Below are 27,654 nucleotides of genomic sequence, written 5' to 3'. Positions count from 1 at the left end.
AAAACATTAAACAAGGTTTCCAACAGCCCAGTGGGGGGTTTCAAAGTAAGAAATTCGACATCTTTGGAACCTCAGTCAATCTGTCTGATTTGACAGTCAGATGAGGCCTTGATCAATATGGTTAATTCCTCGAAGGACATCCCACTCCGTAATGGTTCACCTTGATAGTAAAGTTTGTATTGCCTGTTCTAAAAACTGTTGAAGTGACCTAAGTCCCCTGAAAAATGTACACATGATAGTTTTTGACAAAGAAACCCAAATCTGGATCCAGAAGCCAGGAATTAATGCTAGCCCCTTTCTAGGATAATGGGTCTCAATAGGGCATTTGTCAGCGATTCGGTCTGGATCACTGGAATGTCTGGAAGTCAGTCTACATCATCTAAGAACGTTACCTTGGCTGCTACAGGCAGTGGAAGTAATTTAATAATATGAGACAATGAATTAGACAAGTTAGAGTTTATCCTATTATCCCTGCTTCCCACTGGAACTTTAGTTACTATCAGCCAGATTCATGAAGCCAAAATCGGCTCGCAAAGGGCCAGATTCGGAGAATCTGGCCCTTTGCGAGCGCTATTTTTGCATTTGGGATTCATCATCCCAAATGCAAAAATCGTAATTCTAAAAATTGCTAAATTGCGAATAATTGCATTTAAGGAATCCCAATTTGAGATTCCTTAAATGCAATTCATGAACCATTTTAAAATTGCGAATTTGCAATCTGGGGCCGCTATGTACTGCGAAGTGTAACTACGTGGTAAATAGCGAAAACTTAGAAAAATGCACTTAAGTGCATTTTTTTAAGTCGTATGTTACACACATACACGTCCTTTGGACATGTGTGTGCACAACACCTGTGTACATTACAATTTCAGGGGTGCTACAGGGTGTCCTTTGGAAAACCTGGCACCCTTGAAATCGCTTCTCTTATTTGCGATTAGCAATTAGCGAATCGCAAATAAGGAAGCTGTAGAAATCGCAATAAATATTGCGATTTCTACATGAATCCCATTTTGCGAGTCTTTAATAGCGATTCCGTAATAATCGCTATTAAGGACTCGCAAAACATGACAATGATGAATCTGGGGGATAGTGCCATAAAGGGGAGATTTTTTTAAACTAAATGCCAAAACTGGTGGGAGGGGATATCTTATAATCAAGTGTTATTAGGCTCCCTGCTAGTTCTTCATTTACAAATTTAAGATGGAGATAATCATATAGTCCGGTGGGAACAGAAATACGCTTTAAAAAAGCAAATCAGAGTGAAATATAGAAAAGATGTTGCGCACCTCTTATCTAATGTATTCATTTATAGAACAAGGAATTATTGTCCTCATAAGAGCCCTTAGGGACTTTTTGTACTAAAGACAAAAGTACTGGTGATATTTAGTAAAATTCACTCAGATAGATTAAGGTTCTCTTGCAGATAGTTTTGGGCCAACGTAACTACCCCTGTATCCAAGCTGCCACAGTTTAAACTGATCATTGTTAATATTACAAGGGGTTGTCCTGTAGTTCCTATGAATGTCTATAGGATCTGCATGTTTAGAGAACGTTAACTATGGGATTGGTATCCAGACTGATTCCAGATAACCCCACAGGATAGGTTTGTCTGTAGTCCTGCTAGCTCATAGTGCCCCTATGCACCCCTCTTACCATGGAGTGAATACTTTCTGGCAACTATCAAACATGACAACCATGATCCCTCAGAATCGTGGAAACAGTACAATACTTTTCACTCAGTCACTCGTGCTCTCTTCATCTCAGAGGAATACACAGAATAAACGGTGGGGATGTTTTTCAATAAGCATTTATTTAACCAGCGTCATTCTAAGGTAAAATAGGTGTGCTAAAACAACCATAAGACAGAAGCAGATATAAAGGATTGTAATCACCAATAGAGTAAAAGGATGGTAAAATACTGGCAGGTATGAAAATGAAAATACATGATAATAAACTGCATACTCCTAGGATGCAATCCTAATTAGATGTATCTACATGTACCTAGAATGTATGTAGGTGTAGAGCCAAGAATTCCCTTGGATAAAGCCAACCCTTTTAACTGAAGTGAGAGACTGCAGGACCCTGTCTTGGTCTTGAGATGGACACCCCTCGAGGGAGGTAAGCCCACTGCAAGCTGGAGTGTCATGTGCAGGAACCGCAGCGTTTCGCGTCAGTGTGTCAGCATAGTAGTCCTTTTTCTTCTCTCCCTGCCTCAGCAAAGATATGGTGTTTATATACCCAAAGTGGTACCCTCAGGGGATCTACCTTGCCGTGTCATGCCGGACTAGGATGACGGAACGAATTACCCGTATGCATAGTTATTATGCAGGAGATGGTAGTCCTGCTGAGATTCCAAGAATCCTCATGCATAATGAATGAGGCTAGTTTTCGGACGTCATTTAAGAAGTACCGAAACTAGGTAATAGGTCAGTACCAAGAACTGTTATGTAGTGTAATAGCAGGGGAATTGTAGGTGAAAGGTTTAGTTACAACCTAAGCCTTTATTGGCTACCTGTATGAAAAATAACAGGGTATCCAATGACATTTTAAGAGGCCCTATATTTGACCTTGAATATTGACCCTCCATACCGAATGTGGTGGTTGTCTCATTTGTCAGCCTCTCCCTACTTGTGTGAGTTGCATTGCTTATACCAATACATTTAAAATCACCAACCAGTCATGTAGGCCTTCTTGCATCCAAACAAGATGTATTACTGAAAGTTTCCAATGGAGCACTTGGACTCCTAGTCTATCAATACCTACAGGACTTTGAGGATTGTTTGCCTTAACTGATGTTGATAAAGTGATATGCATCAAATCCGCTATGTCCATGAATACATTCTTCAAAGCATTGATCGCCTTACTTGTGGTACTTGTGACACTAACTAAGATTTTTTTATTCTCAGCTAGGGAGTTCTTCGCAGTCTTATTGGAAGGAGCAGTCACTGGGTGTTAATGCTGATGTGCACTCAACAGTAAGTAAACATGTGAATCTATTGGGATGAATTACATTAACAAACGTGGGGATGGGATTCAGGCAAAATGATAGAAAGAGTGTTTGTTTTGTCAGAAAAAGTAAAAAGAATTATTTCAGGGCACTGCTAGGGGCCTGAGGGTTTTTAGTCCTTCGCTCAAACATTTTAGCTAGACTTTGTTTCTCTTACTGCAATTTACTAGTATGAAGGGAGAACTCTTGTTTTTTGTGCATTTCTCATACTTGCCAAATCTTCAATTTGATTGTTAATTTTAAGGCGAGACATTTTGACTTTGCCAGTGTTTGCTTTGGAAGCATTTAGTGAAATATAAGATCAATAACAAACAACATTCTATTCCGAAAGTACTGGTTTGTTGGTATATGCCATGGAATTGCAATGTTTAGAGAACATCCTGTAAAAACATTTGAATGCTCTAAAACCATATAAAATAAATATATAATTATAAAAATATAGAAAAGACCTCAGAACGCACCATGACACCAAGTAATCAACGGACGTGTACTTTCTGAAAGATGCATTAAATAACATGAAATGATAACCTTTGTCACATTATACCTGATGCAGGTATAATGTGACAAAGGGCTACAAGTGACGCATCTAGGAAGATGTGTCACGTTGTAAGTAGGCCACATTGCTTGCGCCGCTGTTGCGTCAAAAAAAGTGAAACACTGGAGGCGCAAGGGGCTTGTAAATCTGGCCTGAGTGAGCCTCCCTGCTGACCATTAAGTCTCCATGACACGGACTACAGCCCACAAAAAAAACACACATATCCCTAACAGAAAAGGACATTCACCTTTAAGATGAAACACCCCCCCAGGTGAATCTGGATCTCTGCTGCAGTTCTACTGTAAACAAAATCTGTAATAAAAACACATATCCTAGTAATATTTCTAGCATTAATTATTGTTACTGGTCTCATGTTGGCACTCCATCTAAAGCAGAAATACATATAAAGACTTGCTAAGTCTAGCAGACCTATTACAACAGACAGCTCATGGTGAGTTAGTAAAGCTCATGTATGTGTTTTCTGTGTCTAAGTTTGAAAGCAGTCCCTATCAAGCCTTATTTCTTTGAGTTCATACCACCATCCTCGAAATTCCTACAAACATGAACAACCAATTTCACTTTATTTAGTAACACAACACCTGACACTATGTTTATTTCAGAGGGAAGCCCTTTGGTTCAATCGCAAAAAAAGTATGTATCATTTGGCACCTTTCACGTTACAATGCAAACTGTTGGATGCATTAACTTCTGTGACGTAGATCTTTCACAGGTGCTTACAACATCCCCATCTGTGTTCATATCAATGGGGCACTTCAAGGAATAGTACGGATTGCTATTCACACTGCCTGGGTGAGTTAAGCTTTAAATACATTCAAATGATGGAATGTGTAAATCATGGCAAAAGGGGTGAATTACAAATTAAAATTTGAGTTGAAACAACAAACAAAATGTCATGTTTCCAGTTTGTCCTTCCCTTTGCCAGCTCTCAACAATCGACACGGGTCAATGTGAATCTCTATAATTAAAGAATAATACTTCTTTACTATTCTTTTTTATAGCTTGATCAGCGAGAAAGACCCTGTTATATTCCGAAGTTCTGCCTGATCTACTGGTCTATGGAAATGTATTGACCATCAGTGAGCATGAACGTCCTTTCCACACTATTGGCCAATTTCTAGTGCAAAATCCAGTCCTCTTTTTAGAAGCCAAAGGCAGGTCTGCATTCATCAACAGTTCGTCCTTCATTGGTACCCCTTTTAAAACCTGGGGGTTACTAAAACCTGAGTTACAACACCTAAAGCGCGTTCTGGATCCCCTTTGATTTTCCACAGTAGGTTGAGAACTTTCCCAATTCTTACTATGGAACATTTCCTCATGGAGTTATGCTGCACCTTTCAGTTTGAAGCAACATATCCTGGTAGACAGTGGCAGCACCTTTTTCAGTTTCTCTACACACTGGCACAGATCCTTTCTTCTCCATCGCCACTTTCTCCTTCTCGTTCCTTTTCATTCAGCTTCGCTTTCTGCAGCATTTTGGGCCCCGTCAGGCCAATAATCAGTGCCCCAATCGGAGCTGTGAGCAGAATTCCTAAAAATGCCACTGTGAGGACATCCATTCCATACTCTTCAAGTTGCTTATTTCCTGTAACCCTAGCCGTATCCAAGGCAACAGAGCCGATCGCAGCCTGGGTGTGAAAAGAAGAATGACATATATTAAGACGTTGTACATAATACAGCAATCAAAAAAGAGAAACTAATTCTTAAAATAAAGTAATAGAAGAAATAAGGCAGGCTTTTGGTCATGTCGTAGGAAACATCCCATATCATTTAATTCCTAAGCCTATAGACGGATAGTTTTTCTCAAGGGCTATGCGCACATTGTCTTTTCTATCAAGTTCAAGTCTCATGTACAATATTCTTCTGAATGCTGTTTATTGAGATTGAGATTTTAATGCATCAATGAGTTAACAAAAACACTACCCCAAAAACACGATATAACTATCAGCAATGTAAAAATAACTAGTTAATTATTCAAAACAGTTTATGCAATACAGTTGATTAAGGGGGCGTGGCTAGCCGGCCAAGATGGTGGACGCGCTCTGAGAGGCTCCGTCCACGGACTCAGGAATCCGGCACTTATCCTGCACCAAGAGTGGTGATAGCACTATCTCCTGTACCCCGACTGACGCCCTGAGGCACCGTGACCGTATTGGTGTGCTCCTGACGTTTCTGGGCACCCGAGGGACAGCAAACCGCCTCGGTGCAGCATTGCAGCACTGTGGGTGTGGGTTGGACCGAGACTCGGACCTGGAACAGGGAACTGTGGCATAATAGGCGTGAAGCCGAGCACGGAGAGTGCTGGTAAAACCAACTGTGGCCGGTATCGGCGCTCCATTACTGATGAAGAGCGACGCAGGAGATAGATGAGTACCGCTGTGCGAACTGAAGTGAACTGAGGGGACTCCGCTCGGACCCTGGTGAGCTATCGTGGGGCCAGCGAGTGAGAGCGCTTAGCTGAACTACGCACACAGGCCCCGTGGCCATCGCCGACGCACATAGAAGGCTTTAACGGCTGCCGCGGCAGGTGGAGCTGAAGCATTGTGGCAGATGAACTGAGCGGCCTCTACAGGTGACTGGCAGTGATTTGCGGCCTTCACTGGCCGTGAGCTGAGACGAGCAGTAGGTAAGGCAGACTGCTGCGGTACCTGAGGGAGTGCGGCGGCAGACCAAGGCTTGGCAGCAGCAGCTGCTGACTGAGCATGTGGCCGAGATTAGGATGCCTGGTACGTCTCCTTTCATGAACAGTGCGGAGGATGGAGCCTGCTACTACTTTTTTTTGGGGAACACACCGGTCTGTATATGGCCCATGCCTGTGGACCCAGTAGAGCGGACCGGCTACGGAGTGTAACCTGAGAAGCCCCTGCGCCTTCGCTACTACCAGGTGGCACGGAACGGGGGGACCTCCGGGATATAAGTGCGGCGCTTGCAAGTGATGATGCATTTACTATAATGTAGGAATCGTGAACTTTTGCACACAATAGCCAATGATCCTGGTGAGGATGCGTGGGTCGCTTCTTCCCCACTCTGCATGTGTGGTGAACAAGCCAGTGGTAAAAGTATGAAGCCAGGCGTAAACTCGAGCAGGCGAACACCTCTTGCTATCGTCAACACGCTACTTAGGTACTAGCCATTGGGCAGTGACGCATAACACGGATCACGCTAACATTGACGCCCAGAACCTTGCTATTTGAAGGCTGGGGCCGCTTGCCGAGGTGAGGCTTGAGCGCTGCAGACAGTGATTATCGCATAGGCCTAATAAACCCAACTGGGGGCTCCACTGTCAGACTGCTTAACTTGTGGCCTGGGTATAGTGACCGATCCGTGATGGGTAAGCCTCGAGTGGGATCAACTGTTGCCTGCACGCAGCCGGCACCAGATACCATGGCACCAACCAAGCCACCTAGAGACCTGGGGGCAGATGGCCCTTCACACTGTAGTCAAAGATCGATTCAGTGCTTCAAGCAGTAACCAACATGATTGAATCACTTGCGCAGACTAGAGCGTTCATTAGGAAACCACATAGACAGTCACGTTTGACATCACGCTCCTACATGCGGATCACAAGAAATTGGCCGGAAACAACTATAATTGCTCTGATCACCAAGGAACTCACCACGGAGATGGGTGAACTGAGGGCACAAGTTCAATCCATGGAGCGCAAGTTGGACGATGCCGAAGGTCGCTCCATCAGAAACAAAGTTAGAGTGGTGGGACTGCCGGAAGGTGTGGAAGGCAGGGATGCCCTCACATACACGGAGGCCTGGATGAAATCCTTGATGCCGGAGGACTCTCTCTTTTCGTACTTTGCAGTAGAGAGAGCACACAAAATACCATCAGGCCGACGATACCGGGAGCTAGACCGCGTCCTTTCCTTTTCCGACTCCTTAACTACAGGGATAGGGATGCAGTCCTCCGTGAAACCAGGAAAATGGAAACAATTCAGGTAGATAACTCTCAGGTCCTGTTCTTTCCGGACTATGCTTTGGGGATACAAAGACAACGTAATACATTTATAATGGTGAAGAGGCGTATGCGGGACATGAAGATAAAGTATTCCCTCATACTCCCGGCTCGACTGCGGGTGGTAGCAGATGGGTTCACTCATTTTTTCAATGACCTCAGTGAAGCATGGGACTGGCTTGAGTCTGCGGGCCACCACACTTCACTGAGACAGAGGGGAAATAATGCGGAATTGCGACCAAAAATCCGTAGAGGGTGCAGACGACATCAAGGAACACATACAAAAGAACCATCAAACCAACTGGCGGCTGCTCCCAACCCAGAGCAGGTACTGCAGGACTGGCAGGGCGTCCTGAGAGCAGTAGCACGCATGAGAGATCAACGTCCCAGCTAGGACACTGATGCCTCTTAGGAACACTCATCCAACGAGAGCGGCTCTTTAGCGATGTGGCGGGGGGGCGAAGACTCACAGCTGCTACCCGAAGTGACTCCGCAGACTACTGATAACATGATGTGATGGACTGCCGGGACTCTAGACATCCTATGAGTATGTAATTGGGGCTGCATGCGCAAGTGCAGGGGAGTGACCCACACGATTCATGGGACACCCTGGCCTATGTAGCTGTACATTGCGACGATACGTGCCCACTCATCTATGCGTGCTGATTGCCAGTTGACTACTCCCTTGTTTGCATTGAGTCGAAGCGTGTGATCACACCTTTATATAATGAATCCATAATACTGTAACACCCAGTGCATGCCAAACTCTGCTACCCATCACCCCGCCCCTACTATGTTTTTTTAAAACAGATTTTGGCAAAAAACAATATATCGCAGAGCACTGTAACCCAGCAACTCATGCATATAGTATGAACATTAAGTTGACTTTGATAATTTCAACGAAAATATAGGACAAATGAAGAGCAATACATTTGAAATATTTAACAAATAAAGAAAAAATACAAAGAAACAAACCCCAAAACCCACCACGTCGCACCCATACCTACCCCAAAACAGTACCATATATAAACAATCTCATTTATCAAGACACATTGCACCTGTATCTGTCCCACTATGTTTAACTCGGCATACGTTGCCGTTAGTTGCCACATGGCATGGTTCTTAGTTTAGGCAGATACCTGTTGTCCCTCTTCTCTCTCTTAGTTTAGCCACACACGGCTTCCTGTTTTCACAACTCCTCGACACGAATATCCGAGCACTGAAGATACTTACCACATGCGTGGGTGCGGATGACCTGTGTAAAACTCACTCAGATCATAACCCTCACATACTGCGCCTGTAGGGGGAGGAAGCAGGACTCACTACACGCGTATGGAGGTTGCAGCCTCTGGCACAGGAGGACCCATCATTCAGAGAAGCAATTGGCACAGTGATCACCACGTATTGTGCAGAGAATACAGGCTTGGTGGCTGACTCTGAACTACTGTGGGATGCGGGCAAAGCCACGATCCGAGGTCAATGTCTGGGTCTGAGTTTGTGCACCCAAAAACAATTAGATAATGAAATAACGCACATTGAAAATGGATTGTCGGGGTTGGAAGCTGACTTAGCGCGAGGCATAGACACTCAACATGAGATAGAAACACAGAAGCAAAAACATGCAGAGGTATTAGAGAGACTGCGTTGTTTAAATTATGCGTCCCATGCAGCAGGCACACAACAGCAGACAGAGCAGGTAGGCTGCTTGTGCGTATGATCAAACAGGAACAGACACAGGCACCCAAAATCAGCAAATGGGCACATCCTCACTAAACAGCATGATATACATATGGAACTTATGGCGCACTACACTGCAGTGTACCGCTTGGCGCATACTGCAGAGCCCCCAGATATGGACGCCTTTCTTACACCACAGATCTTGCCACAAATTACTGACGACCAGCGTGATGAGCTGAACGAACCGTTAAGTTTGCTAGAAATCCAGGGGGGGATAGGCTCTTTGGCCACAGGCAAATCACAGGGACCTGACGTTTCCCCGACCGAATACTACAAAGCTTACCGACAGGATTTGGCGCCGCAGCTTCTCAGGGTGTTTCAAGAAGCGCGAGAGTTGGGCACCCTGCCTGACACTCTACGGGAATCTCTCCTGATATCGCTACTGAAGCAAAATAGAAATGCAGAGCTAATTAGCTCCTACCGGCCGCTGGCGCTCCTAAACGCTGATTACAAAGTGTTGTCAAAAATTCTAGCTTGCAGACTGGCCCCACTGGTTCCGTCACTAGTTCTGTACCCACGCGTAGCACGTCATTAAACTTACGCCGCTTCTTTAGGGTGGCACACTATTCCAGGACTGCTTGGGAGTCCTCCGGATGACTAGTACAAGACCTGGAGATGAGTGGGGCTTTTTATTCGCTGCACTACGTAAATATTATCTGGGTGACGAGTTCCTGAGTCTGGTTTGATTACTTTATACCCAACCGGTGGCCAGGGTCAAGATGGGCCGATACCTGTCTGGCCGGATTGCTATTGAGATGGGCTGCCCGCTGTCACCGCTTTTATTTGCGCTGGTCTTCGAGCCCCTAGCCGCTTCGCTGCGCAAGACACAAGAGGAGTGGGGAATCCCATTAGGTGATGGCCTGCACGAGTTGTCGCTATATGCAGACAAACTACTAATATATCTGAAAGATGTTAGGCTGTCCTGTGTCGTTGCGGAGCAAATTCTATTAGAGTTTTCTTCCGTTTCAGGACTCTGGGTGAACTGGGATAAGTCATGCCTGTACCCCTTTGTAGCCAGCATCCCGAACCCACGTCTGATTATTGATGGTAGACCAGTACATTGACAACTGTCGACATTTCGGTATTTGGGTATACACATTTACAGAAACCAGTCATACGAGCATGCTAACGATTCAAGAATGGAGAAGGGAAATGGATATGTACATGGCCACAGAAAAGGTCACACACAAGGCGAGAGTTTGCCTGAACAAATTCCATAAAGTATGGGGCAAGTGGAGGGAATACTATGGACTTGATGTCATAGCAGACACAGAATAGACAGGCTCTGAGTGAAATATGAGACATGTAAGGGCACAACATAAACAAGGGACGCCTAACAGAGAGTATAGAGGTACACAACATCGTAACATGTTAGGTGGGGGGAGGGGTTGCATAATGGTCGTCCTCGAAATATTCTTGGCCTAATGGGAAGGGTATTTGAAATGTGATATGGAAACTGACGATCTTCTCGGTCATGGCACGTGTGTGATATCATGCGACTTTGTTTCAGTTAACTGTGTTAATTTTCAAATGTGATGAACTATAAAAATATTCCCCCCCACCCAAATAAAGTTGTGGTTGTTTGTTTGGTGTGAGGCTGTGCAGTGAGGTAAAGTTCCTGGGCGGATCATGTGCAGAGCTCCCTTCTGTGCCATTTTTCCTCTGGAGCACTACAAAAGGGGAACAGGCTGAAGACTACTTTGCCCTGCATTGTTGAGCCTGATCGATTTTGAAGCAAATCCCTCTTGGATTTCATCCACAGTTCGTCCTTGCATGCCTAGAAACGTTGTGGGGTGCAAAATCGTACAACATATTGCTCATTGTAGCATTATAGTTAGGGTCAGTTCAAGGGCCTTATGGTATGCAACTGTACTGCAACTGTATTCTTTACATCAAGACAACAAAAAGTCATGTCAGCTTCCTGATCCACCACATGTCTTGCTTGTGAGGAATACATTGTGCTCTATGTATTGTAGGCCAGATTTACAAATGATCTGAAAATCCACGTATAAGTTGAATCTGCAAAAAAAGGCCTCTGCAATTCAACTGGATTCTAAAAATCAGTTGTTTTATAACTGTAAAGAGCATTTAAGATGGTAGATCCCTGGCACTTCAGGCTTAGGTTACGAAAAAGTGGTGAACCCGGGCATGTAAAAACGGCACAGTTGACCCACAAATGTGTGATTTTGGGGACTCACAATTTTCCCAGCGTGCCAGTCTGAGGGTCTCAAAAAAAGTGAAAACAATTTCCCTGTGACGAAAATAGAAAAATAACAATACGCCGATTTTGCTAATTCCGGTTTTCCATGTAGTGGAAAATGTACATGTGTAAACATTAGGATGTAGGAATATTCCTGGAAATTACAACCAGACATGTTTGCGCACTGCCAAAAAATAGAAATATATTCCAAGTCTAGAAGGAAAATACACGAGCAGATTTGTGACTTTTTAGTGAATCAGGCCTCCATATTCTGTATCTTTGCTTTAATTGATCCGAACATCCCAAAGAAGCCTCAGCCAGTCAGTTTGGTTTCCTGATGGCAATTGACATTTGGTTATAAGCTCTGGGTTTTCAATACCATTACAATTTGTAAACGACCAGTCTGTCGGCTATCTGGCACATCACAAGCATCAACAGCAGAAAACAACTTCAGATACAACTGCTAACAAATATTAGGAACAAAAACCTCTACAAAGTAGATTATATTCTTGAATATCACATGATTCAGGATTTAAAAGGAACTGATGAAATTGGTCTAGTCTCTTCTGGTATACTTTACCTGTACGGTGGCTTTTGGCATCCAGGCGAGCGAAATAAATATTTTCTCCTTGAGGTTAAAGCCAGCACAACACACCATGAAAAATGTTGCAAAAATTCTGATGGCCAATGCAATGCACAATGTGGCAACACAGAACCCTGCAATAAGATAAAAAAATGAAGAAACAATGACTTACAAAAAGCTGAGAAAATATGTTATTGAAACAAAATAGGGGGAGGATGCCGATCAAACAAAGGTATGAAGTTCCTTGCTTCCATAAATTGGAGCTGTGGAAGGCTTTCCATTACAACAGGGGTGGTCTTTACCGAGAGGCATGGGTGTCAGGCCCACTAAATTATTGATGGGGCTTAAAACTCGGTCTGAAGAGCAAGTACATCAAGGCAATATGTTCAGCGTGGTCCATGGGATATTCGGACTCTCGCTCATGGGTCTTGTCTACGGGTCTGGAACCAGCACAGGACATCAAAGATAAACTCCACTTAACTTGGAAAGTGGGGAAGTACTGAAAACATAGATTGGGGCTACTTAGCATAGGCAAATAAGTTGCTAAGATCCTTGATACTAGTGGACTCAATTCCAATGGGGTTGGTAACTGCAGTTATCACTAAATTCTGATATCTCGGGAAACACCACAGATTTACTAAACTTGCACATAGAGATTTCTACATGTTAAAATCAGGGAAAAAAAGAATTACTGGTTGAATAGTGCACAAATTGTATGTTCATGTATCTGTTTCTGAAAAGCAATGTTTAAGGCAATAGAAGACCCTAAATTAAAAAGAATTATGAATGCGCTTATAAACATTCAATCATACCTTGCATGCAATGAAACACAAAGTAAAAATGCAAATGCTGGCCAAAGGTGCAGCTATAAATAATGCAGCAGGTGCAGTGGCACCAAGGCCAAGGGGACCGAAGGGAACAATGCAATGGTGCGAACACTCGGGGGCTATTTCTGTGTGGGGTTGAAGATGCAGAGTACAGCCGGTGGCAAACCATGCTGGCCTTACAATCACAGACGTTCAGGTGGGGACGTTTTTGCAGGCTGCAGTCGTTGTGGGGTTGCAGACTCGCTGGTACAGCTTAAGTTAGGGTAGACAGGGTGGCAGGTCCCCAGAGGATGCCTCTTGCCAGGTCAACATGGGTCTCATGTGCACGGTGCAGGGATACAGTGACAGGCCACCTCAAGTGGTGACCTTCGCAGAATCACACGTCACTTGATGACTTCACCCCTGCAAAGTGCAGGGGAACACAACAGTGATGGCCCACCTCAGGGGTGCCTCTCACAGGTTCTTACAGTGACCTCGCATCTGTGCATCTATGGTTCACAATGTTGATGGGGTGTCTCTTGCAGAATCACATTCTGACTGCTCTGGTGTTATGCTTTGACTTGGTCTGGATTTCAAAGCGTCATCTCTTGCCTCTCTCTGGCTTAGCAGTGCTATTGTCCCCACCTCCAAAAGCACAAAGAACCACTTATGGTTATCTGGTCATACTAGACCAGGGGAAAGTCACAAGTTCACGCCGACCGCAATGGAATGTGAGCTGTATACAGGTACCAGGTTAGTTTCACTAAAAAGTTACCTTTTTGAAGTCCGGTGCGAACAGTCTAGTTTGTGGCGGATGTTCTTCCCTGTAGCGCGAAGAGCAGGCCCGGCATCGCAGATGGTGGTTGCTGTTGCATGAAGATCCTGTTGGGCGTGGCATACGATCAGTACATGAGCTTCGTGATGGTGGTCACCACGAGCTGTCGTTTCTGTAGCGCAAAGTACAGATATCACGTTACCGGTCATCGCTGGCAGTCGCTGTAGTGCGAAGAGTTGGCTCCTGCGGACCTTAGTGATGGTGGTCATTGTGGACGGCAAAGATTTCGGCACACACATGCCAGTTTGTGGTCGCAAAGAGCCCAAAACTTCTGAATTTCTCCTTTGTTTTCAGAGGAGTGCACTATGATAACAGCCAAGGGTCCAGGACCTTGGGAGGCACCTACTGGGGATCAGGGACTCACTCTAGCAGAGCTCAGGCAGGTCTAGTTGCAGGCCCAGTGCAGCAGTTCAGCTAGGAAGTTGCCGGGAGGCCTGTGGAGATTGTTGTGTCCTTGTAGCTCAGAACAGGATGGTAGCCACCTGATCCTTGGAGTCACTCTGCCTGGGATGAAGGAAGCAGGTCCAGTCTTCATTCTCAGAAAGCAGGGCAGGCCTCAAGTAGCAGGGCAGTCATTTGGCCACAAAAAAATCCTTCTTCTGTAGTATTCGCAGGTCCAGGAATGTACTGTAATGTGGGTCTGAGGGTCCTATTATTATTTCTGATGAGTTTGAACTGGGATAAAACCTCTGGAGTTCCCCGGTTCTGCAATTTCCTTCCTCCATGCCCAGACTCCAAGGGCTCTGGGGTGACAAAGGGCTAGTGTGAGGTTCTGTGAGAGTGTGCTGGGATGGCTGCTTTGAAATATAAGTGTGGCAGTGAACAGCTCCACCGCTCCCATCCTGGCAGGATGGCCCATCCTACCAGCACCTACTTCCTCTTTGTTACACTGTCTGGGAGGAATACACAAAGGCCAACTGCCAGTCACACCTAGTTCCAGGACACAGGCACCAAATGGTTAGGACAAGAAAATGCCAAGTTTCTAAAAAGAAGTATTTTCAGAATTGTGATTTAAAATCCGACTTTACCATTAAAGAGGTTTTTAAATTAGAATTCTTTAGAGGCCGAACATATTTCTACCAGTTTCTAAAAAAAAAAAAAAGTTATTACTTATTAAATGTGATAAGGTAATCAAATGTTACCCTATGAGAGAGGTAGGTCTCACAGTAGTGAAAATCAAATTTAGTAGCTTTTCACTACCAGGACATGTGAAACGTAAAAGTACATGTCCAATTTTTTAAATACAATGCGCCCTGTCCAATCAGCTGTTTAGGGCTTACCGTGGGGATGACTTATCTGTATTAAAAATGGCAGTTTAGGCATGGCAAAGGGGTTATTTTACCAGGTTAAATTGGCAGTGCACAATGATGTCATTTTAGATGTTCCAGTGATGTCATCAAAGGCATCATAGAACATGTCATGATTTATAGTTACTTTAGGGCACAAGTTATACTAACTACAGATAATTATTACTTGGGAATTTCAGTGTTTTTTATTTACTTTAAAGTGCTGTCACTGAATTTGTCACCTAAAATGTAATGTAAGATATAAATACACAATTTCTAACTATAACGTTACTTTAACCTTTGTTTTTTTCAGTGAATTTCCAAGATTTCTTTTTTTTTACCATAAAGTAATTTTTTATTACCATAAGGAAAGCCAATCGCATGGTGATGGGGCCTCTGGGCCTGTGTCGAACCACTTGCAAACAGCCAACCCCTGCCATGCCCAGCCTTCTGGCATGCGCTACGTGCAGATGGTCTTGCAGGTCCTGGCCGCTCAATCAACCGTACTGACTTTGTAAAAGTGTCACAACACCAAAACCTAAAAAGTGGGCCTATTGGCTTTATCAAGGGGTAAGCATATCAATATATATATAAGCATTTCTATCATCTAACTCCAAAAAATCACAAATATTTTAATCAAATAGATATTTCAGTAATTCACACAATGCAATGTTTAATAATGCAAATGCTACTTACCAGTATGCATCTGTTCTTGGCATGTAGGGCTGCTGACATTCATATCTGTGCATAGATCGCCGCCTAGTGTTGGGTCCGGATGATTGCACATTGTTGTCCTGGAAGAGTCTTCGAAGTATCACGAGATAGGTGGCTCCTCCCCTGGACTACAGTGTGCATGGGCATCGCCTCATCCCCAGATTGTTTTTAGCCATTGGCAGAGATGGAGGGAACTATGTGAGTGATGACCATGCTATGCGCGTATATAAGAAATACTGCAGCTGCTACAGGCGCCGGGGAGGAGGGCGGGCGATATGAATGTCAGCAGCCCTACATGCCAAGAACAGATGCATACTGGTAAGTAGCATTTGCAGTTCGAGGCATGTGGGCTGCTGAATTCATATCTGTGCATAGAATACATAGCAGTGCTCCCCTCATTGGCGGCCGCCCGTGCCAGCTGCAGCAGTTTGAAAAAGTGTCTTGAGAACAGCCTGTCCAACAGCTGCCTGCTGTTTGGAGTGTACGTCTACACAGTAATGTTTAGTAAAGGTATGTGTGGTAGACCATGTGGCTGCCCTACAAATATCTTCCAAGGGAATGTTCCCAAGGAAGGCCATAGAGGCCCCCAACTTTCTGGTGGAGTGGGCTCTTGTTGGAATTGTGAGAGTGCGTTTAGCTTTAGCGTAACAGATTTGAATGCATTTCACGATCCACCTAGCAATACCAGCTTTGGAAATAGCGTTAACCTTGTGGTGTGAGCCAAATGCAACGAAAAGTTGCTTGGTCTTTCGAAAATCCTTTGTCCTGTCAACGTAGTACATTAAGGCTCTTTTAACGTCAAGAGTGTGGAGCATCCGCTCCGCCAGTGACTCTGGGTTTTGAAAAAACACTGGCAACTTGATTGTCTGGTTTAAGTGGAATTGAGATACCACCTTGGGCAAAAATTTAGGGTTAGTGCGGAGCACCACCCTGTTGGCATGCACTTGGAAAAAAGGCTCTTGGATGGTGAGTGCCTGCAACTCACTAACCCTCCGTAGCGATGTAATTGCTACCAAGAAAGCCACCTTCCAAGTTAGAAACTGAAGCTCACAAGAGTGCAGTGGCTCAAAAGGAGGACCCATCAGCCTTGTAAGAACCACATTGAGGTTCCATTCTGGAGCTGGTGGCGTCCGTGGTGGAATGACCCTTTTGAGCCCTTCCAGAAAAGCCTTGATAGCAGGAACCTTGAAAAGTGATAGGTGCCGCCTATTCTGGAGGTATGCGGCCATTGCAGACAGGTGAATGCGGATGGAAGAATACACTAAATTGCATTGGTATAGATGGAACAGGTAACAAATGATGTTCTGAATGGAAGCATCCAGCGGGTCAATGTTGTGGTTTGCACAATAAATGACGAACCGCTTCCATTTAGCCGCATAACATGCTCTAGTAGTGGGCTTCCTTGCCTCCCGAATGATGTCCATGCAATCAGGGGGAAGATTGAGGTAGCCAAACTCTAGGACTTCAGGAGCCAGATCGCCACGTTGAGCTGTTGCGGATCTGGGTGCTGAATGTCGCCATGGCTCTGCGTCAGAAGGCTGGGAGTGAGATGAAGCCTTTGATGCGGTACCACGGAAAGTTCCAGAAACGTGGTGTACCATGGTTGGCGAGCCCACGTTGGAGCAACCAGGATGAGAGTCATCGAGTGCTGCCTGAGCTTGCGTGCCACCAGCGGAATCAGAGGTGCTGGGGGAAAAGCGTACGCAAATCTGCCTGACCAGTTCATCCACATCGCTTTGCCCTGCGATTGCGGGTGTGGGAACCTGGCGGCGAAGCTTTGGCATTTTGCGTTCTCCCTTGTGGCGAACAGGTCTATCTCTGGATGACCCCACTTTTGGAAGTACGGTTGGAGTACTGATGGATGTATCTCCCACTCGTGCATTTGGTGGCTGTGCCTGCTGAGCAGGTCCTTCATCTGATTGTCCTTGCCTGGGAGGTGCTCCGCCATGAGGAAGATGTTCCTCTGAATGGCCCACTTCCACATGCTCTGAGCCAGATGAGACAGCTGCGGAGAGTGTGTTCCTCCCTGCTTCTGAATGTAGTACATGGCCGTCATGTTGTCCGTCCGGATCAACACGACCTTGTTGCACAGATGTACTTTGAACGCCCTTAGGTCCATGAAGATTGCCATCAGTTCCAACACATTGATGTGCATCTTCTTCTGCTGTGATGTCCATAGTCCCTGCACTGTGTAGTGGAGTACATGCGCTCCCCAACCCTGGAGAGAGGCGTCCGTTGTCAGGATAATCTGTGGCACTGGCTCTTGAAACGGTCGGCCCTTGCAAAGGTTTTGTGGATTCCACCAATGCAGAGAGTTGTACGCCCGACCGCTCACCAACACTAGGTCTGTTAGTTGCCCATGAGCCTGAGTCCACTGACGTGCTAGGCACTCCTGGAGCGGACGCATATGTAACCTCGCGTGCGGGACGATGGAGATGCAGGAGGCCATCATGCCTATCAACTGCATGAACACCCTCGCTGGAAGCGAGTGCTGTGGTCTGAATCGTTGGATCAGCGTCTGGATACTGGCGATTCTCACTGAGTTTGGCTGCGCAGTGGCTGCCAGAGTGTCTATTGTCGCGCCCAGATACTGCCGTACATGGGCGGGTTGGAGATGTGATTTTGGGTAATTCAGTGAGAATCCCAGATCGTGCAGGAGATGAATGGTGCGGGACACGTGGTTTGCGCACTGCTGTTCCGAACGTGCCTGAATGAGCCAGTCGTCCAGATAGGGATAGACGTGGACGTTCTGGCGCCGTAGATGCGCCGCCACAGTCGCCAGGCACTTTGTAAAAACTCTTGGCGCTGTGGTGACTCCGAAAGGCAGAACTCTGAACTGATAGTGCTGGTCTTGAATCGTGAACCTGAGGTACTTCCTGTGTGAAGGATGCAGGGGAATGTGAAAGTATGCATCCTTGAGATCTAGCGTAGCCAGGAAGTCCCCCTGCTGAAGCAGAGGGAGAACCTGCTGCAACGTGAGCATATGGAAATGCTCCGACAGGATGTACCGGTTTAAGGGCCTGAGGTCCAGGATGGGCCTGAGGGATCCGTCCTTTTTGGGGATTAGAAAGTACAGAGAGTAAACTCCTGTTCCCCTTTCTTGCAGTGGCACGAGCTCTATCGCTCCTTTTTGCAGCATGACTTCGACCTCCTGCTGCAACAAGAGCAAGTGCTCGCCGGACATAGGACGGCTTCTTGGAGGTATGTTTGGTGGTGTGGACGTGAGTTCAAGACAGTAACCGTACTGAATAAGAGATTTGACCCACCTGTCCGTGGTGATGGATTTCCACGCGGGCAGGAACTGCTGGAGTCTCCCCCCGACCAGTGTTGTGTGGTCGGGGGGCAGTGACAAGGCGTCACTGTTTGTTGGTGGTGGAGGACCTGGAGCTGTTGTTTCCACTTCCCCTGCCTTTGACGTTGTTGCCCCTGTAACCACCTCTACCCTTGTTGGTGTATGAGGTCTGGGTGTTGCTTTTGTAATACTGCGTGGATTGCGATGCCTGACCCCTTGAGGTGCCTCTGTTATTGGAGCGGCGAAAAGAACCACCCCGAAACTGCTGGGACTGGAGGGCCCCCATAGACTTAGCAGTGTCCGTATCTTTTTTCATTTTTTCAAGGGTTGCGTCCACTTCAGGGCCAAACAGGTGGTCTGGATTAACTGTTTGATTTAAGATGGTTGTCTGTATGTCTGGTTTGAAGCCTGATATTCTAAGCCATGCATGCCTACGCAGTAACACGCTAGTGTTTATAGCCCTGGAGGCGGTATCAGCCACGTCCAATGCACACTTAATGGAAGCGTTGGTGATGAGCTTCCCCTCCTGAATCAACATTTCAGCTGCCTCTTTGTACTGATCAGGTAAGTGTTGCAGAAGTGTTTCTAGGGTGTCATAGTGCGCCCTATCGTAGCGTGCAAGTAGGGCCTGCGTGTTTGAAATGCGCCAAATATTAGCTGCCTGCGCAGCAATACGTTTGCCTGAGGCTTCAAAGATCTTCGATTCTTTGTCTGGGGAGGAGCATCACCCGTGGTCTGCGAGTTCGCCCGCTTGCGTGCGTTGGATACCACCAACGAATCCAGTGGCAAGTGTCCCTTGATGTACGTTGGATCAGTGGGCGCTGCCTTGTATTTCTTGTCAATACGAGGATTGATGACTCGCGCCCGAGTGGGCTCCTTGAAAACCTCTGGCGCGTGCTTCAGCACTCCCTTGAGCATAGGCAATGTTTTGACTGACTTTTCAGCCACTGAGAAAGTGTCAAACAGAAAATCGACATCCACAGGGTCCGCATGGAGTTCGACATCATGATTTGCCGCAGCCCTCTCAATTAGGGCGTTGAAGGCTGCAGAGTCAACTGTTGGAGAAGTTTTTGCTGCAAAAAGCTGCGGTTCGTGACCTGACTGAGGGTCCACAGGGTCGCCTCCAGCAGACCAAGGTTCGTTGACCTCCTCCGGATCCGAGTACACTGGATAATTGTACTCGTCCTCATCATCTCCGTCACCTTCCCCAGTGTTAGAATGAGTCGGTGAGAGTTCTAGATTTTGTGGAGATGCAGGCTCCATAGGGGCAGAAGTACCCGCAGAGTCCAACTTCCTTTTGAGTGGAATACGCAAATGTTCCAACACCGGCTCCGTGGTGATTTTCCTCTTAAGGAGAGAGAGTTTGCCTGTGTCGGCGTCGATGACAACCTCTCGACGCTCATCTTCTGCGAGTGGCTGTAGCCGAGGCTTTGATACTACCAATGACGCTTTGGGCGTCGACACCAGCTTCAAGGGCACCCCGGCCCCATGCCTTGGAGCGAATGCCTTTGGCGTCTTCTTCGGCGGCAGCATGAAGCGGATCGGCGTCTGCGCCTTTGCCGGCTGCTGTGCAGGCTTCGGCACCACATTCTTTGGTTCCGGGGCCACTGCGTCCTTCCGAATTCGTTGAAGGGACTCCGTGACCTTCTTGGTTAAGGACGGTGAGGGCTGGACCGGCTCGAGCGATTCCCCCGAAGCCGGAGTCGGGTCGGCGAGCAAAGGCATGGTCTTCGGAGCCGACACGTCACCACCCTTGCCCTTGACGGCCGGAATCGGCGCAGCCAGAGCCTTGGGGTCGTCTTGACGCTTCTTCGAGGGTCTTTTCGGGTCGTCGACCTCGACCATTTTCGGTGCCGACGCGGCCGCGTCAGTCGTCTTCGCCTTCGACACCAGGGTCTTCGGGTAGGCCATCTTGGCGTGGCTCTTGATGTTGGCGGCCATTTTGGGCTTCTCTGGAGCCTTTTGTCCCGACAGTGAGACTTTCACTTTCGGTTTCGATACCGTTGGTGTGGACCCCGGTGGTTTCACTTTCAGTTTCTTTACCGGGAGTGGCGCATCACCAATGTCCGTGGCCGGGCCCGTAGGCGGAGCCGTGGGACGAGTAGTAAGGTCTTGGGTAAGGCCCGAAGGCGATCCCTCGACCTGGGCCGTATCATGGGGATTGACTCCGGAGTCAGTCTGAGGGTGCTCCTCCTCTGAGCTATCCCCCACGGTGGCAATGGCCCCGTCGTCGTCCCCTACCTCTCCGACGACTTCATCAAACTCCTCGTCCCCCGCGTCGTAGTTTTCATCTTCCGACGCTGGGCTGGAGTCCGAAACTTGTAAGAAGGTGTCGTCACTAACGTCTTCCTCGAAGATGTTGTCCGGCGGGGGCGCTGATAAGTGGGCCTGGAGTCTAGCGGCCCGACGAAGCTTGAGAGTCTTCTTACACCGGAACTTTGAGCAGGTTATACACCTGGTCTCATCATGGTCCGGCGACAAACATTTGTTGCACACTGGGTGCACGTCGAGGTGTGAATACTTTGAGGTGCACACTGGGCACCTCTTAAACGGAGTTCGTTCCATGGTAGTAGTCTGGAGCGTCGTGTAGGCCTGTCCGCGCCGACAGCACGCGGAAGGGTAGCAAGAGTTCGGAGCTGATGAAGTAACAAACCCGAACGATGGACAATACCGACGCAAGTCCTAAAGATCTTTTGGTCTCAAGTTAGGAAAGTTAAACAACTATCGATTCCGACGGAGGGAACCGAAACACATCCGAACCCAATGGCGGAAAAAAACAATCTGGGGATGGAGGCGATGCCCATGCGCACTGTAGTCCAGGGGAGGAGCCACCTATCTCGTGATACTTCGAAGACTCTTCCAGGACAACAATGTGCAATCATCCGGACCCAACACTAGGCGGCGATCTATGCACAGATATGAATTCAGCAGCCCACATGCCTCGAACTAGTAATTTTAGGAGGCCCTTAAGATCCTTCCAGGGCTCCTGCAGCGCAGCGCGGGAGACTGAAACTGTTGCTGCCACTGTTGTGCCCGAGGGGGGGCAGGAATCACAAGCCCCAGCCTGCTGTGCTGCTTGGATGCCCCCGACATGCTTTGTTCGTGCCAGGAGGCGCTTAAAATCTGGCCAGGGCTCCCGCTTTCTTGCTGGGGGACAGTCATTGCAGGTAAAGAGTGAACCGATATTGCTCTGAGTTCGCAAAGGCAATTGTTTCTTCAGACCATCAGTAGGTGTGGCACGTGTATTATTGAAATTTGTCATTTGTAGGGGTAAAATGGGTAAGAGGAAATCCTGTGAAGGAGGAATGGGTGATGGCCAAAAAAACGAGGCGAAAAAGGGAAAAAGGAGAGGGTTAGGTTCCATCAACGATTCCGTTGGGGGTGTCATAGGTAGGATTGATATCCTATTATCTGGGAGGGCCTGTTGGTTCCACCCGCCCACACCCCTGACACGACATCCAGGGTTAGTGCACAACAAGCCAAGAGTATCAAACCTTGTAAAGGGCGCATACTGGATATGTTTAAAAAGCCAATTAGTAGAATCTCTTCACCTGAACTACAGAGTGAATCCGAGGCAAGAGAAGTAGTAGAGTGTCCTCTCCAATCCCAAACAGATTCCCAAGAAGCCCAGGACACCTTTCCCTGTAGTAATAGATTATTTACCTTATCAGACTAGCCAGACCCACCAGAAATCCCCACTCATAACAGGCCTCAGGTACATAACACGGGCATGGATAGCACAGAGAGTAGTGTACATAGCAATACTAGGGGCTAAGACAAGGCTGGCGAAGTGACTGAGAGCCGTACTGATACTAGCGCTATGCAACCTAGTAGGCCTATAGACAACTCTTTCCAAAGATCAGTGTCCAGTGAACTAATTGCCCTAAAGAAGGAAATTAGAGTTCTCAATGTGTCTGTCGGTAACCTTAGCGACTCCCTAAGTAAGGTGCATCTAGATGTGGATCTGGTCAAATCCTCATTGGCATCATACCCTAGTCAAAGGTGCTAATAACTGCCAAATGCAACTTAGTAAAGCACAGGCAACTCAAAGCTCTAGGGCTAGTGGTCCACACAAGGCACTAACTATGGATAGCACTAGCAGGAGCCAATCGCAATCTGTTAGGGAACGTAATTTTACTCCCATCCCAAGGCCCCCGTTGTCTTCCGTCTCGACCCTTGCTCCCTTCACAATCCTCGATCCCAATATAAGTGGCGGGCAGAAAGTAGCAGGTAAAGCAGATAGTATGCCAGGTGCACAAAACACTGTGTACATGATTAATGTTCCTAAGAATTCTGGCGATTCGTCTAGAGAAGATGAGGGTTTCCTCTTGAATAAGTGCACCCAGTGGATTCGTCACGGTAGGGGTTGTCGGTCCTTAATAAAGGACGATATTATCACAGCTAAGAGACTCACTTGCCCTAATGCCCCACTAGACTACATTGCCCTAATCCTTTCCCACCACCATTTGGTGGAAAATCTTGTAAACGTTGACATTGGCACCCAACACCTTACCCGCTCCACCATTAGACTTAAATATAATCCCCCTGAGTTAGACTCACATCTCAGTATGTCACCACTAAGGGAGGTTGATTGAAGGTTACCCTCACTCGCTGGCGCTCCGATGGAGCACACAATTTATACTCCTGCCAGCAAGAGTGAGGATGTTGCAGTATGAAATCTTTCATCATTAGCATCTTGGAATATACCCAAAACACTCCCCTCGCCAGAAGGAAAGTGGGACACTAGAGGTAAATTACCCAATAGATTTAATATGCAAATTGTATCTTGTCTTACTTCATCCAGGCTAGCTGTAATATCATGGAACATCACAGGGCTGAGGTCAAAGGTTACATCTCCTGATTGGCACACTTTCATTGAGCACCATGACATCTGTCTCTTTCAGGAATCCTGGCTGGTGGACCCCTTCCACTGTTTAGGCTACTTAAACTATCATATCCCAGCTACCAGTGGGAGACAAGGTTGACTATTGGGGGGTTTAATAATTTGGGTTCGCCAAGCGATCAGCTACAATATCCAGGTACTACCGACCCAGAGCAAGGAAATTCTTGCAATTCGGCTGAAGACGGGTCTGCTATGTAACACTGACATTTATAATGTCTATGTGGGAGGATTAAGTGGGGGGAAGAAGTCTGAAGTTTTAGCGGCTCTCAACAATCTTCTAGACCTGCATTCCTGGGATTCTCAAGTCTTAATTGCCAGATATTTTAACTTGTCCTTTGAGCCCCTGTTAACGAGGAGCATGATCTCACAGGGGAGGAAGACGCCCAGTGGGGCATTCCAAAATTGGAATTAGCATCTATAAAAAAATGGACGGATGTGGCAATACAAATTAATTCTATTTGTCTGGAGAAAGGCCTAAGGGCAGCAAATGGAAGAACCAAATCAGATAGATATGGGGCAAACACATTTAATAACGGTCACAGTGCAAGCAGTATTGACTATTTATTAATCAACCTAAAGCTATAGCACTCTCTGGGGGACATGATCGCGAGGGACCGCTCAGAGAGCGACCACAACCCCTTATGCGCGACCCTAGATCTACAATCACAGAGGGTACTTACACAGCCAGACAATGAATTGATCACTCTTGACCTGGTCCCCACAAATTATATGAGATGACTAAAATGGGTAAAGATATTATAGAAGCCCAAACTTCTAGCCACCATTACTAATGACATTGACCTCACTTTAGCTGAGCTAGAGGCCTGCTCTGTCAACCTCGAGTTTCCTGAGGTTATAACTGCCACTGATAACACATTTTTTGCCCATTTTGTCTTACTTCTTTAAGGATAGTAGGGCTAAAAGCTTTCAACAAATGAAATCCTGGCACTGGTTCAACGCGGAATGCAGAATGGCGCGCATAACTCTGGGGGATGCGATTAAAGCAGGGAACACAGGCAAAGTAAGGTTATCCAGGCAAAATTATAGGAGGACCCAGGAAAAGTTTAGGAAGCAATGGGATGAAAGTAGATGGCAGGATCTTAAACTGGCTTGCGCCAGTAATAGTTCAAAACAGTTTTGAAAAATAGTAAAATGGGACAAGGGAGGTCAGCCACTACTGCCACAAAGCCATGTAGCTCAGGGCCAATGGGTCAATCATTTTAAACCCCAATATGCCCGTAGCATAGCTGAGGGAGATCTTATTGAGCCTTCGTACTAGTTCTATCAAGACACAGCCTTTGTTGTGGCTGATGTCAACGCCACCCTAGGAGCAGTAATGGGGGGAATAGCACCGGACCTAGATGGTATCCCGGCCAACATCTTCCTCCATGACAAACCCAAATGGTGCCGGTATATTGTTCTGCTGGCTAATGCAATCGCCCTTGATGCCTCAGTCCCTGACTCCTGGAAAGGGGCCAAGATTATCCCAGTGTTTAAAAAAGGGGCTAATTCTCATCCAGACAACTGAAGGCCTATCAGCCTAATAGATTCTTTGCAAAGGGTAATGGGGCGGAGGGTTTTACACCAGGTACAAGATTGGATAGAGGAGCAGGGCATCTTATCCCCACTACATGCTGGCTTTCTGGCCCACACAAATACCATTGATCAGGTGTTTGGATTCATTTTATTATATTGGATGGATGGTGGTTTTAGGCACGGGCAGCTTGTATTCTGCATTTGTTGACCTTAAGTCAGCTTTTGACCTCGTCTCCCGTAGCAAACTTTGGGCAGTATTGCAGGAGTTGGGGGATGTCTCCTGAACTGCTTTACCTTATTGCCAGACTTCATGAGAGCAATTTTACCCAAATTTGATGGGGCTCTCAGGGTAATGTCACCAATCCCTTTCCAATAGAGAAAGGAGTGTGCTAAGGCTGTGTTATGGCCCCAACACTATTTTCTCTTTTTCATTAATGGGATTGCAAAGTTTTTAGAGTCCATCCCCACGGATGCCCCAATCTTAGCAGGGTAAAAAGTCCTATTTTGATGTTCACTGACAACACGTTAATTATCTCAAAAACTCCTAGCGGTCTTCAGCGATCCTTTTTACTCTTCGAGGAGTTCTGCCTCTTGCAGGACTTGGAAATTAACGTGTCAAAAACGAAATTCATGACCTTCAACCAGCATAGATCATTCAGAGGAGGCACACTTTGAATAACCGTCCCCTGAAACAAGTTAGTGCCTTCACTTATCTGGGGATCATTATGCAATACAATACAAGGTGGAATTGCCAGCTTGACACGGCCACATTGAAGCACTGGCAACTATCTGGAGCCTTACAAATCAAGTTTAATACCTCTTTTACTAAGCCAGCTGCAAATATACAACATGAAAGTTGTTAACTCCGCCCTATACCGGGCAGAGCTTTGGTGGTATGGGAATCTTTCCAAGTTAACCGATGCAGAGAACAGGTTTCTACGTAAGATCACCAGCCTCCCGCAAAGCACAGTACCCCCAATGCTATATGACTTAGGTAGAAAAGCATTGGCTGACATAGCAAGATTACGTCCTATATTATATTGGCGAAGAATCTGGTGCGCGCAAGGATTGGCAATGTATGACGTTGGCCTTAAAGACTTAATTGAAGTGGACCGCTCTCACAAAATTAAATGGTTACGGGAGGTAAGAGCTTCCCTAGTCAGCATTGGCATGGCTACTCTGTGGGAAAATCCATCGAGTGACCTATTCCCCTCCAAGGAGACCTTAAAAGAAAAATATTGGGAATCGGTGACTCATAACACATTCAAAACAGTGACATGTCTTCACTGACGGGAGGATTCTTAGAAGATAAACCGTCCCCAAGCCTGGAGCAGTATTGGGATATAATAACTAAAACGTACGACCGGAATCTGTACTTCCAATTTAGGGTGGGCTCACTGCCAATAAGATCTCGCACAGCAAAATGAGCCACTGCAGGCAATAGTATGTGCCCTGCTTGTGAGGCCCAATCGGAGTCACTGGCCCACCTATTGTTTGTCTGCCCAGTTTATGCTGCCCCTCGTCAAGCGTGGCTCACGCCAATTTGTAGGCTATTGGGCACGAGAAGGAATGGTCAAGCGCTAAGAATATTGCACACGGACAGATCACCCCCCATAGTCATTGCATTAGCCAAATTTTTTAGATGGACGTGGGCTATTAGATCACAGTCACTCCTTGTAAACTGAAGGTTCTTGTCTGCCATTTTTTTGAGCATATGTATAGGAAGTTAGCTCCTCAAATATTACATATTGTATCAATGTCTGGTATATTTGTATACGTGCTAGGCACTTGATAAATAACCTTGGTATCTTTGTACTATCTATTGTCATGAACTGTAACTGTTTTTTTTGATAAGTTTTAGTAGTTCAAGTCTTTTTAAACCATATTAACTGTGTTTTATTATTTCTTATGTACCCCTAACAAGGTTTTAACTCTGTTTATATATTGTGCCCTATGAATTATCTATCTTATGTAGCCTGCCTTCATGACATATCTGTCGAATAAAGCTTGATGAATTGAATTGGAGTAATTTTACAAAAATGTTTAAGTTTATTTTAAAAAAATCAACATGTCTGTGAGTCTTTCTTTTAACATTTTTTATGATTGCATTTTGTGGGCTAGAAAATGTTAAAAGAAAGACTCAGAGACATGATTTTTTAAAATAAAACCAACATTTCTCTAAATCTTTCTTTTAACATTTCCAGCCCACAACATTTAATCATAAAAACAACCAGAAGAT

At 46.2% G+C, this 27,654-nt stretch overlaps 1 protein-coding gene across 2 annotated transcripts in view; it reads right to left on the bottom strand.

Moving 5' to 3' along the window:
* Window positions 1–1,791: 1,791 nt before the first annotated feature.
* The window catches only part of SLC9B2 (solute carrier family 9 member B2), a 368,958-nt gene continuing 343,095 nt past the window's right edge, over window positions 1,792–27,654 (bottom strand). Inside the window, exons 11-12 of one of the 2 annotated variants that reach the window (XM_086961576.1) lie at window positions 12,041–12,177; window positions 1,792–5,188 (exon numbers count right to left, since the gene is read on the bottom strand). In XM_086961576.1, the coding sequence (XP_086817702.1) occupies window positions 4,952–5,188; window positions 12,041–12,177 (374 nt within the window). In that variant the 3' untranslated portion in view covers window positions 1,792–4,951. The remainder of the gene's footprint in view (window positions 5,189–12,040; window positions 12,178–27,654) is intronic. The other variant, XM_086961577.1, reaches the window with a different exon arrangement.

This window comes from Lissotriton vulgaris, chromosome 3_1 (assembly GCF_964263255.1).
Source record: "Lissotriton vulgaris chromosome 3_1, aLisVul1.2, whole genome shotgun sequence".
NCBI lineage: Eukaryota > Metazoa > Chordata > Amphibia > Caudata > Salamandridae > Lissotriton > Lissotriton vulgaris.
Note: the sequence above shows the minus strand (reverse complement) of the source record. Positions and strands in the feature narration are given on the sequence as shown.